The sequence below is a fragment of the Plectrocnemia conspersa genome, unplaced genomic scaffold, assembly GCF_051122295.1.
Source record: "Plectrocnemia conspersa isolate PC_06_02 unplaced genomic scaffold, ASM5112229v1 ptg000005l, whole genome shotgun sequence".
Lineage (NCBI taxonomy): Eukaryota > Metazoa > Arthropoda > Insecta > Trichoptera > Polycentropodidae > Plectrocnemia > Plectrocnemia conspersa.
In genome coordinates this window covers 29347893-29366121 of record NW_028277169.1, presented here as the reverse complement: position 1 = coordinate 29366121, position 18229 = coordinate 29347893, and the positions used below count along the sequence as shown (strand labels likewise).

The following is an 18229-nucleotide window of genomic DNA, read 5'->3' as shown; positions in this document are numbered from 1 at the left end:
AAGCAATTTAGCCGATAAAAAATATTACAACTTAAAAGATTTAATTATTGCTACTTAATAAAATTTAAATATATCTTTTTAAAACTTTTTCAAGATGTATTCGGCCATGTTCCTAAATTAAATTGTATAAAAAGAATATAAAAATCTTATATAATAATTAATTAATTATTAATATTATTTTATAAATAAAAATTGTAGAATACCATTTTGCCCCCACAATATGTATTTTTCTTTAATAAATATTTACTATTTTGAATATTAATAGTAAATTACAAACTAAAGGTGATTCAACTTTAGTTTCCAAACTTTACAAAAAAAAATATTAATCAAACATTAGACGTATTCATTTTTTAATAAAAATAATATCAAATAAATCAATAATTAAAAAATAATATAGAAGTAATTTTCGATGACTTTTACCAAATTTCGGGCTATGTCTCGGTTATAACTTGGCAGATGTTTTTAGGTATTCTAATGTTTCGGGCTAGTCGGCGTAGAATCGCATGATCCAACGGTGATAAATCGTATGATCTTGACGGCTATTTGACGTCACTAAAACGTGAAATAATACGACTTGAGAACTTTTCACCCAAAACATCCAACGTTGCACCCAACGTGTGACAAGTTACGGCGTTTTGTAGGAACCGCATATCTTCCACGTTAATATCTTCGATTTCGTGTCAAAAATAATCGGTTATTATCATTGACTGTTACAGTCCGACCTTTATTGTTTTAAAATGTAAAGCCCAATGACGCCGCCTGACCACAATGCGCACCAAACAATCACTTTTTGGGCATGTAATGGTCTCTCGTGAATCACATGAAGATTTTCATCAGCTCATATGCGGTAATTTTATTTATTAACATACCCAGAGAGGTGGAAATGTGCCTCAGCAGAGAAGATTTCATTTGAAAACTCAGCATCCATTTCCTGCTGCTCTAACACATAATCTGTGTAAATTTTTCGCCGTCCATGGTCTCTGGGCTTTAATTCTTGTGTTATATAAAATTAATACCAAAGGAAGCTATAATAAAAGCTGCGAACGCCGACGAATCGATACTTCTGGACAGTGGCGTAGCTAGGGTATGTGCCGCCCGGGGCAATCCTTAAAATTGCCGCCCCCCCCCATACATTTTTTTGCAGAGTCATAAAATCAGCATTCTTAAAAATAATAAATTGATTATTGTTAAGCTCTTACTATTCGTAGATTTACATAAATTTTAGTATATTCAGGGTTAAGAACCACACTAGATGATTCCATCGCGAATATGCCGCCCCCAAGCAAGTGCCGCCCGGGGCGGCCCGCCACCTCCGCCCCACCATAGCTACGCCACTGCTTCTGGATCTTCGGCTACATTTTCACTCACAGTATCAATATTCTCACCTGAAGAAGCACCACGATGATGCACAGGTCTTACACTATCTGCAACGCTTTCACACTTTTTATTTTTTTTCTACTTGTTTATTTGCTTTAATTTCAATAAAACATGTCTTAGTTATTTTTAGATTTTTTTTATTCATGTGTCGTCAATACATTTTCAAATGATTTACAAACCATACTAACGAAAATATTTGTAAATAAACGTAATATAAGTACTTATTGAATTAAAAATTTAGAAACTTAATATGGGCCCCGACTTGCTAAAGGTGAGGTAATTTACCTTAGGCCCTGCATTACAGTATATTGTATATACCGAGTGTACATTGAGGCTGTAATGATTTATTAGGATATTATGTTGAAAAATAATGTAAAAATTGACTTTTGTATTAGTCCGTAGAGTTCTTAATCCGTCCAAATATAATATATAAATTATTATGAAGTACTTTCTAGATAAGTAGCTTCTCGAATATCTTATAGTAGAAATGTACCATCTACGTTTATTTAATTTACTGACCACTGCTTTTCTGCTTTAAATGTAATACCTTTATCACCTTTCATTCAGACAGAGTAAGAGTCAATGCAGTTTTAAAAACTTGCTAGCGCTATGAAACCGATTGATTAAATTGCCAGTACGTAATTATTTAAAAATTATGTTGAAGCACATAAATTCAATTTACTGTGCCACATTTTTAATTTAGACTAAAGTTGGGTTCAGTACGTTTTAAATAAAATTAAGGTATTAAATAAACACTATTTTAGATAATATTTTAGCATATAAAATCAATTAAAAAGAAACGAGCGTTGCAAATGTGCCGATTTGCAAACACGCCCATATTTTTTAGTGTGTCCACCCCGGGAGGTTGGATGTCCGCGGGCCCTCGCGGTGTCGGCCCGTGTCTTTCTTCGCCTCGGCCGGCTTTTCCGTTTCGACGTACGCCTCGTCGGTATCGCTTGGACGCGGAGGCGTCTGGCGCAAGCTTCGCCCCCGTTCGCCGGTACAGCTGTCAAAATTCGACTCAGGGTTAGCGTTCATCTGGTATTTCGCATCTTTTCGTTCGACATCGCAATAAATGCGGTGCAACTTGACATTTTTACGCCACTATTTTATATTTTGTTTCTCGAACGACGCACGTTTCCATATGTGAACCCTTCGATGACGATTTCCAGCAAAGTATTCCGTTTACGAGTGTTCTAGAAACGCGTCATGATATGTGTGTTGGTTTAGTAAGGGTGGTCAAAAAACAGAAGAAAAATATTTTTCTTGTAATATTTAAAAATAGCAACTCATTAAATGCGTATATATTACCTAATTTTTCCCCCTACAATATGGACGTTTATATCACTTTTCTAATCATTTTAGTGATTTATAAACAAAAAATGTGCTCTTTGCTAATCTATTCATAGTTAATCTTATATTTTATTTGTGGACTTTGCATATTACTAATTAAATCATTTTATTACACTAAATTTAACAAAGATTATAGATCTACTGAACATTCGGTTTCGACCAAACTATAAAACAGTGATCGATCGTCGCTGTTTAGTCTTGAAAAATAACATCACATTTTGTTCAATAAAATATTGAGTAAAAATTGTACTTTTCCATTTCATTTATTGAATACAAAGTTATTGATTTTAAAATTTATTAATATTTTTTCAACAGTTTTGAAATATCGTACGATTTGTGCAACAGCATAGATATGCCTTGTCTGTGTCTCGTACAATTCAGTTGTCTTCAAAGATCGGGTTCAACTCTAAAAGATGCTACCTTGGTCTTTTAAATTTCTGTTGATACTCGGAGTAGCTCTGCTTGATACTCCTCAAGTCAGAACTGTAGTAATATAAGAGTTAAGATCTGACTTGTGCAAGTACCAGATGGTAGGTTCTGATGGAAGTATATTCCGAAAGCAAGTGTCGTAGCTACACTATGTTTGAACTTATATACTCTTTTTATGATAGGAGAGGTGCTAGGCTCTTTCCTATTCGGACGATTGGGGGTGGAAATTGACCATGTTATCTGTTACTTTTCCTATAAAATTGATTTTTTCAAACAGCTGGAGATTTGGCAACACTGTCAGTAGGGCACTTCATATTCCACAGACTTTGTCGGCATTTTGTATTTATATAGACACCGACTGTCGCTTTCTTTAGGTGATCGGTCTGATAAACAAATAAACGCATTGTTTTTCAAGTAGATGATACTTATAACTATCTTAAGTTTGTTCATTTTTGTCCCACATTTTTGGCTGAAACAACAGTCATTACCGGGTATTACTGGTATTGCAAATTCTAGTTGCATCTCGCTGTCTTAGAGGCCAAAAATGTTTCATTTTCAACACTTAAATTTAGTATAATAAACATATAAAGTGAATTTCATATACATATATTACATCAAACACAATACGAGGTCTTTTATAAACTAAGTTAACTCTAACAGAGGGTTCAGATATTTTACCTTAACACATTGTTGTCGGGACACGGATTTTTCCGTTTTTGCGGAACTGCTGCTGGATTGCGGGACCCGTAAAAATCCGTTTTTTGTAGTCTGTTGCTAGAAGTCGGCTCACGTGTTTATCCGTGTAATTTGAACTGCATTTTTTTTGTTGTCAGCAGCTAGATATCACTGCTTTGATATTCAATAAAGACATTATTTTATTCGTCGTCGCATTTATTACAGTTCTACCAAATGTATTGTACTAATTTTGATATTGAATTTTTATACCGTACAAAAAGTTAAATAACGAACTATAAAAAAATCCTGTTATCCCAAATATCTTCTATTATGTTCAATTCTATTCAAGATGCTTCGAGGAATTACTTTCTACCTGATGTAAAAGAAGGGATGGTCGGGAGTGAGAAAACAAAACAAATTCCAATGAAACTTGACCTGGGGTAGATAACAAGCAACAGTCATTGCGACATCTGTGACTTGTTATAAAAAAAAATACATCATTACAGTTACGCGTAAATGTTCGGTCGTTCGGTTGTCTAAAAAATAGTTTTACACCCCGAAATGTTTTCACCCGATGAAAATAAATCTGACGATGAATTTGTGTGGATAATTTATCTGATTATTGATGATTGGACCAAAAGTGTGGCTATGTACCTTTTGACATACCTCTACACAGAGGTACGTGTTTTTAGAGATATCATACGTTGAAAAACTATTCATAAAAACAAATTGTGACATATTTTAGTTTTATTTAGTGTTTAATTCGATTTTTTATTACATACATTTTTATAGTACTTTTATGTGCAAAATAAACGCAAGTTTCCAGTAAATATAAAAGTGTCAACCTCCGTGTTTCTTCTTTATTTGATAGTACTGTTTATGGTAAGTCTGGGTTTAAAATTTCATAATTTTATATTGTATAGTATAAAAGTTATGGCGAGTTTCCGAAAAAAAAACGCGGAAATTCTTCGTTTCCAATTAATTCCGCGGCTGCTAAAAAATGGCCCGCGCCAGGCTTAAGACAATGCTCGAAATCACCCGACAACAATGTGTTAAAATAAAAGTTATTTGAAAAGCTTTAAGTTGTCAAAGAATCCATTTCTGTAAAGTATTTTTAAAGCGAAACACTTACTGTAATGCATTTTGTTTCTTTCTGAGAATTTGTATGATACCTAGACTCACTCTTTCTTTTCTTCACCAATATTTAGGACAACCAAGTTTTCGTTGGTGTTTTTTGGATTCACTTCGATATCTTTCTGCAAAATCTCTACATTAAATTTTGGTGATTATTTAGCAACGTAATTTTGTAGATATTTAAATTTGACTAAACACTATATATTTCTAATAATAAAAATGTCGTTTCCAGGATATTGTACGTATTAAAAAAACAATGCTTTTATCAAGCCACTCCCTAATTAATGGTACAGAAATGCGCTAAAATAGTACTATCAAACATATAACAATGAAACACTGAATCTTGTTGACAATAAGACTTACGAAAACAAGAAACAAAATGCAACTAAATAATTTTATGATAATCTTTATGAAATTTATTTCATCACTTATTTTCAGCTCACGGACGCAGAAGTTGTTTTTATCCTTATTCGAAACTAAATTTGTTTTTCATGAATGCGAATTTGAATTAATGGAATCCATACAAAAAGGCTAAGCCACGCACAGTTTTTTCCGAGCGGAAAATATTACCAATGTTAATTTGTCATCATCCACGTCGTTCGCATATTGTGCAAGCGAATGTTGTTATTGCATCTTGAATTTCATCCGAGTTCGGCCTAAAGTCTAAATATTTTAATACAGTTGTGGTCAGAATTTATATTAATTGATCGGAATTTATATTAAATGGTAAGAATTATTTTGACAGATGGACAGAACTATTTTTTTTAGTCAATACTTATTCAGTTCAGTATTTATTACAGTTCATTGGTCAGTATTTATAAAAAATAGCTAGTATTTATGGACATGGTCATTATCAAGGTTTTTTAGGGCCAACTTGTTTGGTTGGGCTCACAACATTGTCAGATGAAAACACAACAAGCCAAGCGTGCTCTCTTGTCGCCGCTCTGTTGTTATTCCCGCTTCGTTCACGTCCTATATACAATTAAATAGATTCGTTGGAAGTTATTCATGGGGTGTTCACTGTTGTGACCAATGCTCGTTCGCTGCCGCTCGCTCGCACCTAACCTGTCAAACAGTTTAGGTGCGACAGATATTTTCAAAATAAATAATATATTGCCCATTTATTTATATTTATAAATGTTATAATATTTTTTTAAATTCATATAATCGCCCATATTTTTATTCTGCTCATATGCTATTTTTATTCTAACCATTTGACATTGAATAATATAATTACGACCAGGCTGTTAATAAAATTCTGACCGAGATTGGATTATCATACTGACCCAAGTTGATTTAAATTCTGACTATTTAATTTGCTGTCTTTGTGTGTCACGTTTCTGACAAAGACAAATTGATTGTAGTTTACAGTAAAATAATAAAAAAAAAATTTTCCCAATAGAATACCGTGAGGTCATCGAGAGATGTCGTATCCAGTGAGGGCGCCCCAAGGGCTTCCGAGCCATTTGTCTCGAGCGCCATACATGAACCCTGGAATGGTGCCAGTACCAGTGAGTACAGTACCTTCCGCGTACATAGACCTATTGTTTTTATAAAAATTAATAATTTCACATATTCAGCTTATGCCGATGCAGACTGTGTATCGACCACCAGGTGCGCCGCTTTTACCTGCTCCTGTGGGCGTTCCGCAGAAAATGTCTAATTCAATGTCAGCTCCAGGCACGACTCCGCCGCCTGGTAAAAAGCATGATCTCGGAGAAGGACCACCAGTTACAGTTTTCATAGGTATTTATTTTTATAGTTAGAAAAGTTAATTTGAGATATGTAATCAACATTTATTTTTTCCAGGAAATATCACCGGTAAAGCCCCGGATACTATGATACGATATATACTCACAGCTTGTGGGCCCGTATTGAGTTGGAAACGTGTCGCCTCGTTCGGATTCTGTGAGTTCAGCTCTCCCGAAGCCGGTTTGAGGTGTGTTCGCTTACTCCACGACCGGCAACTGGGAGATAAGAAGCTCGTCGCCAAAGTCGACGAAAAAACCAAACATCTGTTGGAACATTATAAAAGTATATTCATATGATACTGTAATATTTGATATTTTATTTATGGTTTATATTATAGATGGATTTTTAAAATATTTTTATAGGCGAACAAAGGTTGAAGAAAACCGATTCTACTTCACCGAAGAAACGGGATGACAGAGAAGACGGTGAGGCTGAACCTGAAGAAGATTATATGGACGAACAACAGAGAGCAGTCGATACGAGTACATTGATTAGGATTGAGCAAATTTTAGCCGAATATCAAGATGAAATTAACAATTTTGAAGCTATTCAACTTGGTATGTATTTTTTTGTGTGCTTGAATATCTAAATAATTTATATTAAAAAATAAAATTATTATAGTGCACTCGAGTCAAATCCACCAAGATTTTCAGAAAACTTTTTGTTTTTAATTGTTTTGCTACTGTTCAAAATAAATGATACATCAGGTTCGTGTTCTGATGCATCATTTATAATCGCGTGGAATTTTTTAACCCATCGGACAGTTTCTGTCATCTATTCTATGTACATAGCAAATGCTGCTATCTACATAGAAATATATAATGAGTTTATCAAAGGGCCTTGAGGACTATTTACTTCAGAAATTCGCAACCTTTTCTCACACACGGCACACCAGAGTTCTTCCCTAAATGATTTTAATAAGTAAATGTTTTCTATATTGCTAAAACATTTTTTAATTTTACATATTTGCTTTTGTGTCAGCAGAAGTCTTGCTCGAATTGCTGGCTTAGACTCTTCCAAAAAGCATTTAATATGTTTGGTTTTCAACAGCTTTGACCAATTTCGTGTGGGTTTATTTGGTCAAATTAGGTTGGATGTAGAGCCTCCAATTACTCGAACCATCAACTACTCGAGTATCGAATATTAAAATTTTAAAATACTCGAGTACTCGAGTACTTTCGAGTATTTACCAAATGTACCAAAATAGCTATTATTCAAATTCGTGCACATAAGAATAAATAAATAAAATACTTAGTATGTTCATTTTTACAATTATTTTAACTTCACGAACATACTTTTTAAAAACAATAATGCAAAAAGTGTCTCGAATTTAATATTACTGCTAACCTTTGGTTTTATTATTCCCGTTATGGAAAAAACCCTTTCCGTTGCTGTTGATGTTGGTCTTATTGTCATTAACGCGTTGGATAAGGCTTCTAATTTATATCTGTTCGCTTTTTATAGATATAAAATTTTTTGAACTCTCTTTTTATGTTCTCTTTCATTCCCTTCTCTGCTTTTCTCTTATTTCCTTCGACTATTGACAAAATAGCATTTTGTAATTCTTCTTCAATAGATTGTTTTTCTTAACAATATACAATATTCTACTCCTTCTGATTAATGCGAAGAATTTAAATCTATATTCTTCGAAGATCTATTTGGGTGAATCCCTTTCACTCTAGAGCTAAACGGTTCGCAAAGAACTGACTTTACTTTAAATGCCTTTAAAACACACAATTGTTTTGATTTATATTTTAAGCTGAGGGATCAGTATAAACAATTTACAACACTTTACGCTACAACTGTATAGTCATAAAACCTAAAATTTTTTTTTGTTGATATTTCATATTGTTCATTGCCATAAATTAGATAAGTCGGGACTGTCGAACAGAAAACACAATAGAAATTTCTCCGTCATACCCACTAACATAGCCGACGACCGGAACTATGCAACTATGGAACTATGAAAAAATTATACCTGATAGTAACCGCTCTAACTCGGGACTTCGGGCATAAACGCCAAATAAAAGCAAGACGTTATCCTTTACCGGACCGAGTTAAAGTTATTTTTGTTTCTGAAATATTTCAAAATTTTTTAATTTCGAGTATTAATCGAGTAATTTACAAAATACTCGATTATCAAGTACTAGAAAAATAGACAAAAATACTCGAGTATCGAGTACTCGATTACTCGAATTGGAGACTCTAGTTGGATGAGATATCCATTTCCTTTAATATGCTCCTTTTTAAAAGGCCTGTGTTTCGTACAATAGTTTTTATGTGTTAAAAACTTGTCACGGACTCTTATGACCCAAAAGGAGCCTCCGGGTGCCATTTCCTCTGCATTTGGACACCATTTGCAGCTAGGGTTGTCACAACAAAACAATATTAAATTAATTTTTGCTTTATTAGAATACCAATTATCATTCGTTTATTAAGAATTATGCTTCATATATTACCAAGACACAAGTGGCTAGTGACAACCCTTGCGACATTGAAAAAAGCACATTAATTTTAGCCATTTTTAGGACAAGCAGTAATACGTTTAAAGGTTTTTATTTAGATGACTATATACGTTAATAACTTATACTATTAATTTGTAGTGTAAGTAACAAATTCTGTAAATGCCCCGTATGTAGCTGTTGGCATTACGGTTGTGTAGCAACTGAGCCTCATGGCGCATGGCATTAAAACAGTTAAAAGAGCACCATTTCATTTTGAGAGTGAAAAAAAAATGTTGTCAATTTTGATATAATTATGAAAAGTCGAGTGGTACTTAAATATATGAAGTGTAGACTGACCCGATATTTAATCACTCTACCACAAAATATTTTAAAACGTTTATTACATATTTTTTTATTTTCAGAGGAACAGATCGAGAAGAGAAATAAAATCTTAGAAGATGCCGATATTGAAGAAGAAAAAAGAGACGTAATTCACCGTGAAATCGGGAAGTTCAGGGAGATAATGAAGGTTGGTGGAACTTGCTTAATTAATTTTATACGCGCTGTTTTCACTTTCAGATTTCGGGTATTGTTAAAAAAGAGCGACTTTTAATTTAATACCATTTACAAAAATCGTCCGTCCTGTGGTTTGTATAAATTTATTATTTAATAAATCACTATTTTTTGTTGTTAATTTTTTAATATATGAACTGATTACCTTATCGTTACTATTGAAATAATTCATTCATGGTAAAAATTGTAACATTTTGGCCATCTGCTAACTCAGCAGCAATTCTTGAATAATTGTAGAAGAAATGTTAAATTTGTTTTGTATTATAAATGTCCACGACTCTGTGTATATATTTATATTTTAAGTGGCACGTTTTTTGTTGTAAAACAAATTATATGTTATCGATAACAATAATTATTTCTTTTAAATTTCACGCAGCATTATAATAAAATTTTGCCAAATATTTATGCTAATTTTATGAGCACATTTGGTTGTTCCACGTCTTTTATTAAATTTTCACTTATTAATTTCATATTATAAACGCGAAGCAACCTAATGCATATTTTAATCATCACATTGTGTGTTTGGGAAATTTTATAATGTTCGGTCGATAAATATATAGGACTGTTTTATTTTTGGTATGTTTAATGTTAAACCCCTTCGTTAGGTTCAGTCTGTCGCAGCAATATGAATTGAACACGATCGCCCATAGGCCACGAGCAAAAAGACCTTTGCAAGGCGTCGGTGAGTGACGAAGCAAAATATAACGGAGATTGTACTCATTGACTTACGATATTGCAATATAGATATTTAATATATATTTTTCATAATAATTACATTCAAACGAAATTGGGAGGATATTATTTATTGTAACAATATATTTATTATAAACTATTTAAAGGGAAGACATAAGTACGTCAATGGGTAGTATAAGAGAGACGTCTCCTTTTGTTCCGATGATCCTAAAAATAAATAATGTTTATAGCCTCTCCTTATTATATTCATTTTTGTTAAATCTGAAGCTATTGGCATTATTCTTTTCATATTTTCCTTCTTTTGTGTTTGTTAATTTCGATAAATATATTATGAATATTATCAGTTATTAAAGCAATTGAACAAATATCATTTTCTATATCATATTTTTTTTGTCAATACGAGAACGATGGATTTATCATTTGATGATAGTTGTTCGATATTTTAATTTAAAATTTTAACAAAAAAATGTTTCACCTTAAAATTTATCATATTCCATATTATTCCTGACGTCCTCGAGCTGTATTTTTTTTATTAGTGCTAGAATATTTTACATTTGATAGAATTTCATCATTAATTGAGAGGTGCTTGATAACAAAATAATGGCGTAGATGTTTCCGATATGATCTTTAGCGATAGACTCATGCATGCTGTGTAAATATGCTTCTAAATCTGTCCTCATCGAAAAGAGATGTGTAAATAAATCATTTCTGTAAAATTCAATTCTTTTAGATATAAAATATCTCATTTCTGTGATTGACAGTTAGCGTTTCTGGATCAAATATTTTTAAAGAAGTTTCAAAGAAAATCTAGATTGAAAACTGTGTCTTAAAATCTGCAGATTTTGGTTATTTTAAAATTGATTTATTTATTTTGCATTTGAAATGTATGTAAAAAAAATATTTTGCATATTAAATTTATACAATTTTCTGCTATAATTGAAAAATAATTTTAAAGTAAAACTTTGCTTGATTTTTGTCACAATGAAATTGAGTTTAAACGCTTTTTTATTTGACACTAATTAATAACAAGTTCTAATTATTGATTGACTATGCATTGTTTGTGCTACAAAGATACGATAATCAGATTACTATGTAAAATTATGCAATGTTTTTAAATGTCTTTAATTTTTTTCCTAGCACAACAGTTATTTTTATACGTTGGTATGTAGTTTTGCATTATTGGATAATTTTAATGATTGTATATTTACAAGATTTATTTACAGTGAATGTATTCTAGAACTTCAACAAAAATGATCAATAATTATATCGACCATCAAAAAAAAACTACATGCTAGGGAAAAATATGACATTTGAAATTAGTACAATTTAACATAGTAGCTTAGTGTATTTTTATAGAAAAAACTGCAGATTTTACGTAAACGGTTTTCCAGAAACTAAAGATAGTATATAATGGTATATTATCACAATTTTATTACAAATAATACACACTCCTGAATATCCCTGTCACAATGGTAAAATACTTACATATTGTAAACAACCATTATTGAAAATTCAAAAAATCACATTGGAAATTTTTATAGTCGATTTTGAAACTCTTTTTGAAAGTTCATACAATCACATTATTATCAAGCACCTTAAATTAATAAAATAATTAACGTATAATCATCTAAAATAAATATCGCAAACCTGTATTTGTAAGTTACTTGTGGGCGATTGTTATTTTAACAATAATTTATGCAGCCCAAAGGTGGTGTGTTTTGTGTGTGTGTGAGTGTGTGTGTCCGCGTGTCTAATGATTGTTGTTAATAACAACTTTGATTATATAAAGTAGCTTTCGTCTGGTTAAGAATAATCACATCACGCATGCATTACAATATTATAAAATAATAATATGCACACACCATCTTAGGCAATTTGAATATTATGACCGAGTGCCACCATATCTTGGATAATCAGTTGGATATTTAGAGCTGACGTCGAGTGTGTGTGTCATGTAACAAGACGATGCTGTACCCAATGTTAATCACATATCGCAAATCGACGTATCGCAAAATCGTGAGTATGGATGTATTAATGAAATAAGAATTTTCTGAAAAAATTTTTTAATGGACGTGTAACTTGAATGAAAATAAAAGTGTTATCCCTATATACCTCGCAGGTGAACACATCTGTTCAAATGTTATTTTCCGTGTTGGCCAATTATGACTGAACTATGCTGTAAATGATATGTTTTACGCACGGGTGAGAAGAATTTTATATATATACATAAATGTATATACGTACAGAGGCGGTCCGGAGAATTGCGATTTTTTTCAATTAGGCATTGATATTTGGTTATAAATAAAGTTATAAAATATGAGGGACATCAGCTTATATTTATTTTTGATTAATTTAATTATTTAAAAATACCTATTAGACATTAAAGCAGCAAGAAAATAGATTTATAGATTTAGCTCTCAAGATTTTTTGCTTGTACCGCCTTCAGGCAGTCTCTGTATAAATATATTAATTTAAACTAAATTATGCAAAAAAATATATTGTAAAATTTGCAGGTTTTTGTGTTAGCTTTTATTTTAAACTCGTGTGCTCTGGACTTTTTTTATGTTCTTTTTCTTAGGTCATGTTTCTTCTTTTGAGAATTTTTTTACAGATGTATATTTTTACTGTTACTTCCACAGATTTGCATCGGTTCACACCGGTGGTGTGTATAAATGCGAAGACGTCACGATCCCGTTACATACACCACCAAACATTGAGTTTAAAAAGCGTATGATTGACTATTTCAAAATAACTTTCTTTCACAAAACTTAATTTTTGCTTTAAGCATACATATACATATAAATATAAATATATATAATAAGTTAAGATCATATTTATATTTATATAATTAAATATAAATATACTAAACGTTATATTATATTCTATAAATTTCATTAAAAGTTGCTATAATTTATTGGCATGTTTGTATATATTATGAAATGTACAATGAAAACATGAATTAAATATAAGCCAAATTTTGTTATTATCATTATTATTTATTTATTTATGTGGATGTGATTTCCACCGTCATATAATATATAGAAATAATTATAGTATTTTAAAATATTTATTTTTTATTTGCCGTTATTCTAAATTGCTCAAATGTATCGTTTTACTATGCAGAAACAAGAGGAAGCTAAGGAGGTGTCCAGACGCAAACGTGAGACGGAAGATCTGAGAGATAAGGACCGAGACAGAGAAAGAGAATCGGTTAAGGACCGAGATAGGGATAGAGATCGGGAACGAGGAGATCGGGATCGTAGTGATCGTGGAGATCGCGTCGATCGCGCTGATCGCGCCGATCGTGCCGAACGCACCGATCGTGCTGATCGCACAGATCGTGGCGAGCGCGAAAGGGAAAGGGAACGCGATCGTGTCGAGAGAGATTCCAAAGAAAGGGGTAAAAGCAGAGACAGGGATAGAAAGGCGAGGAGAAGGAGCAAATCGAGGTATGCACTTAAATAAATTAGTTGAAAAAAATGTATGTGACATGTTAAATTTATATTTTAGATCTCGGGATCGTGAACGCGAAAGGGATCGGGAAAGGGAAAGAGAACGCGAAAGAGAAAGGTAGCTTGTTTCTACAATTTAATTAACACTTAACCTATACATTATGATCACTGATGGACAAATAGAATTTACTATTTTTGAGTAATGATTAGTTAGTGGTCGTTTTTTTAATATTTCCATTTCATTAAGATTCATAGTATTTTATTATATGACATGTATTTTTCTGGGCAAATTCAAAGGGGTCACTGTTTAGAATCTACGTCATAAGCAATAAAATTGTGCTGTCACCGTCGCATTGGAAACCCTCAGTTATCTAGTGTACGACTTAAAATAAGTGAGAATCGAATGAAGCATATCTAAACCGAATTTTGGTCAATAGGAGAGTGCAAAAACAATTATTTATTTTCAGAAGGCAAAAATTCATGTCAAAAGCAATAAAATCGCGACAGCGATGGCACCATTGTATTGCTTTTGATGTGAATTTTTGACTTCTGAGAAGTGATAATTGTTTTTGCGCCCTTCTATTGACCAAAATTGCGCCCTCCTATTAGGGAGGGGGAGAAAGCAAATGCCTTCACCTGTCCCCCCCCCTAAATTACGTTAGATCTATAGATTCTACCTGCAAAAACATCTATGAAAGAGTGTTAATTTTATTTTGGCGTGACAAATCATGCCTAGCTAACTCGGAAATTTGTATTTTTGAATTCTCATATCAAAAATTAGCAAATTTCTCGAGAAAATTATCATAGCTTTTTATACAGCTGCATAGGAAAGGGTGGGTCTGTGACAGATGTTTTTGTATCCCAAGATGTTTTTGATTCCCAGACTTTCAGTCTGGTGATACTTACTTGTGGGTATGCATTATGTCTGATTGACTTACACAGTTGGTACAGATTTACCCCGTTGTAACGCATTGGGTTTACGCGTGTCAGGTTACAATGGATGATTTAAAATAAATAAAATACAAATTAGTTCTTTTATAAGTCGCCGCTGACTGAAGTTTAGCTATCAAATTTCCTCTAAATTAAAGTTATATTGGTTTCAATTTTTATTTTATGCGACCCACCGATTGAAAAGCATCACTTAAATAATTTTAACAGATGTATCAATACAAGTGAAAACTTTTTTGTTGTACCTTTTAATTTAAAATAAATCATATTTTTGCTTTAATCTTGGCGTTGCGCGAAAATATCGTAAAATTGTCCATTGTCATTTTTTACAGTGAAAAAACGACCTGTTGATTAAGTGTTAATAATTTTTATATGCATGTGATGTTAATATGTTATTTTTTTAGGGAAAGAGAGCGCGAAAAGGAACGTGAGCGGGAACGGGAGAGAGAAAAGGAACGGGAACGAGAACGCGAAAGGTATAGGATTGAATTTATTATATCGTCCATGATGATTTTATTAAATGTATATTGTTGATATAGAGAGCGCGAGAGAGAAGCTGCAATCAAGGCGAGCTCTGCAATGAGCACAAAGATTGATTCGAGACGTGAAAAGGAAATGGAGGAAGAAGCAAGAGAAAGGAAGAGAGCTGATAAGCGTGCTAGAGAAAAAGAAGCCGCATATCAGGAGAGGCATGTATTTTTTTAATTTTTAATGTATTTAACTGTGAATAAATAAATATTTAATTTTAAATAATAGGTTACGCAATTGGGAGACTAGAGAGAGACGGAAAGCTAAAGAATACGAAAGAGAAAAAGAGAGAGAAATATGCAGGGAAGAAGCTCGCGAAAAAGAGGCAAAAAAATTGAAAGAATTCCTTGAAGATTACGACGATGAGAGAGACGACCCTAAATATTACAAGTTTGTTTTTTTTTATAAATGAATCTTATGTTTATTAAAACAAAATATTTTGATACATTTATTAAATGATTCAACAGAGGCAAAGAATTGCAAAAAAGACTTGCTGAAAGACTACGTGAAGCGGATTCAGATCTTAAGGATAGAGAACGCGAGAAAGCTGAATTAGAAGAACTGAGAAATAAAGTTTTCAGTTCCGAATATGAAAATCCAACAGAAGAGTTTGAAAAAGTATATATATATAAATAAATCTAGACCATTGTTTATATTTTTTATTAATGTTATTGATGTATTTTTTATAGATTAAGAGAGAACGAGATGAATTGTATAAACCTAAGATCCTTATAGATGTGAATCTGGAACAGAGCATTCAGAGAGAAAAGGAAGAGCAAAGAATGAGAGACAGAGAGGAGGCGAGGCAACAGGCTAGAGAAAGACAACGAAAACATCACGAACGCTTCATGCAAGATAGAGCCTCACGTGAGCTACCAGCTCACGCCGAGCCAATCGAATCTGATTCCAGGTGTGTACTATATTTTCATTATATCATAAAAACGCTGCTTTATGGCTTATAATATTTTTTTATAGCGGTGTGGGAGGAACTCCAAACATATCTGAAGGTGGAAGTACACCTCCGCAGCCTCCAGCTACTCCTGTACGCACTCCCATTGATTCATCGCCAATCAGACAAGTTCGTTATTATACTTATTGCCTTAGTGTTTAATGAATTATTTATTAATTGATATTTTTAATTTAAAGGATACAGAGAGTAGATCACCGCCCATTGAGCAGTTAAGAATGAAAATGAAACGGGACGACGCTGATTCTAGATCTTTGACACCACCTCCTCCGCACGTACCTCCTCCAGCAACTCCTCAAGTATATATTTATAAAATTTTAAATATTATTGATGTTATTTTAAAATTACTATGTTTATTTAAGGATATATCAACGAGCAACTCACCTATATCTATATCGATGAACATAAAGCATCAGAATTTATATGCCCATAATTTACAAAATAATGTTCAACAAAACAATTCGTCTCCCAATAATTCTCAAGGTATGTATCGTAGTTGAAGAGTTTAAAAACATGTGAATGTTAAAATAAAGTTTTTATAGGTAAACGACGAAAATTAGACGTTCGAGATGTATTCAATAATGAAGAAGACGATGCGTCTATGGGCGACGGTAGCATTGGCTCTGGCGGACTTCACAGAAGACGACCGTTGGTTCCTCTCGATTACGGCGATGCTGTCCTCGCTGTGAATAAAGGTATATTATTTTGAAAACGTTTGGTTAATTATATCGGACAAAAGTTGTTTCATGTTCTCATAAACTTGTTAAAGATAAAGAAAAAGAGAAGGACTTGGCCATACACGAGAAACGCAAGCAAGCCAAGTCTCTCATTGACAAAATACCGACTAAAAAAGAAGCTCTCTTTGCTTATAAATTGGATTTCAGTCAGGTAAAGTTTATTTCATACATATAAGTGTGTGTAGATATATGTATATATATTTATTTAATAAATATCATTTATATAGATCGATAAAACACTAATGGATAAGAAAATAAGGCCTTGGATTCATAAGAAGATCATTGATTACATAGGTGAACCAGAACTTACGCTTGTTGATTTTATTTGCAGCAAAGTTTTAGCAGGATCAGCACCTCAGGGCATTTTAGATGACGTCCAAATGGTAAAATAGCATTTTTATTGTGTGATTAATAACTTTGAATTAGCTCATCAAATTGCTTTTATATTTTTATAGATTCTCGATGACGAAGCAGAAGTATTCGTAGTAAAAATGTGGCGACTTCTCATTTATGAAGTAGAAGCGAAGAAGCAAGGATTTGTCGACAAATTGTCAAAATGAATTGAAAATATTTTTGCAACTTTAATTATTATATTATATAAACCACATATTGCCATAAAGTAACCAAATCGATCTTCGATTGATTTTTTTGTAATTATTGTAATACGATAAAGACTTATGGATAGATCTGTGGATTTGAATTTGGTGTAGTAATCGTAAGTTGCATTTGAGCGCTCAGTGTTGATTAGTAAATTAGAGAGGAGGAATTCGAGATGGTAAATTTTGTAAATGAAATGTCGTTCAGGGTGCTGAGATTGTAATTATAATGTTTTCGCTTTTTAACAGAGCAAGTTTTAAAAGTATGATTTTAATCATAATCTGAATTTTCCATGTAGAAAAAATCTCAATTTGTTAGTTTAACTAAGCTCAAAAATTACTTGTAAATATTCCTTTGACGGATATACATAAATATTAATGCAAATACAGGGTTTATGTATGAAATGTTTCCTTCGCAACTTATTTTTTTGTTATAAATGAGTACTTGTTTGCTGGCTTTGATTTGTCAATAAACATTATATTTTGTGATTTTGTAGTATTTTTTAAATGTATCTAGAAAAATATCACTATAAATAACTTGAAGTGAATATATTTAATATTTTATAATAAG

The 18229-nt window shown here is 32.3% G+C and overlaps 1 protein-coding gene across 10 annotated transcripts; it reads left to right on the top strand.

The window, feature by feature from the left end:
- Window positions 1–2225: 2225 nt before the first annotated feature.
- LOC148235396 (RNA-binding protein 25) lies at window positions 2226–18147 on the top strand. 10 transcript variants are annotated; one of them, XM_088186931.1, is made up of 20 exons: window positions 2226–2377; window positions 6371–6479; window positions 6549–6714; window positions 6778–7002; window positions 7083–7277; window positions 9587–9693; window positions 13554–13879; window positions 13941–14000; window positions 15235–15306; window positions 15370–15519; window positions 15587–15748; window positions 15826–15976; window positions 16048–16268; window positions 16334–16436; window positions 16505–16624; window positions 16688–16808; window positions 16868–17020; window positions 17095–17213; window positions 17290–17445; window positions 17518–18147. In XM_088186931.1, exons 2-20 carry the CDS (start codon window positions 6393–6395, stop codon window positions 17620–17622), a joined length of 2799 nt encoding a protein of 932 aa, XP_088043057.1. In that variant the 5' UTR covers window positions 2226–2377; window positions 6371–6392; the 3' UTR covers window positions 17623–18147. The 10 variants fall into 10 exon arrangements, with proteins under 10 accessions (XP_088043057.1, XP_088043055.1, XP_088043056.1 ...); XM_088186929.1 differs by having other exon boundaries at window positions 16859–17020; XM_088186930.1 differs by having other exon boundaries at window positions 2226–2403.
- The last annotated feature ends 82 nt before the right edge of the window (window positions 18148–18229 follow it).

Bases quoted from the DNA above. Each gene is read 5' to 3' on its own strand.
- LOC148235396 (XM_088186929.1), top strand. From the start codon at position 6,393: ATGTCGTATCCAGTGAGGGCGCCCCAAGGGCTTCCGAGCCATTTGTCT. The intron at 16,625-16,687 runs GTATATATTTAT...TGTTTATTTAAG, and splicing joins CTCCTCCAGCAACTCCTCAA to GATATATCAACGAGCAACTC. The intron at 17,214-17,289 runs GTAAAGTTTATT...TCATTTATATAG, and splicing joins ATAAATTGGATTTCAGTCAG to ATCGATAAAACACTAATGGA.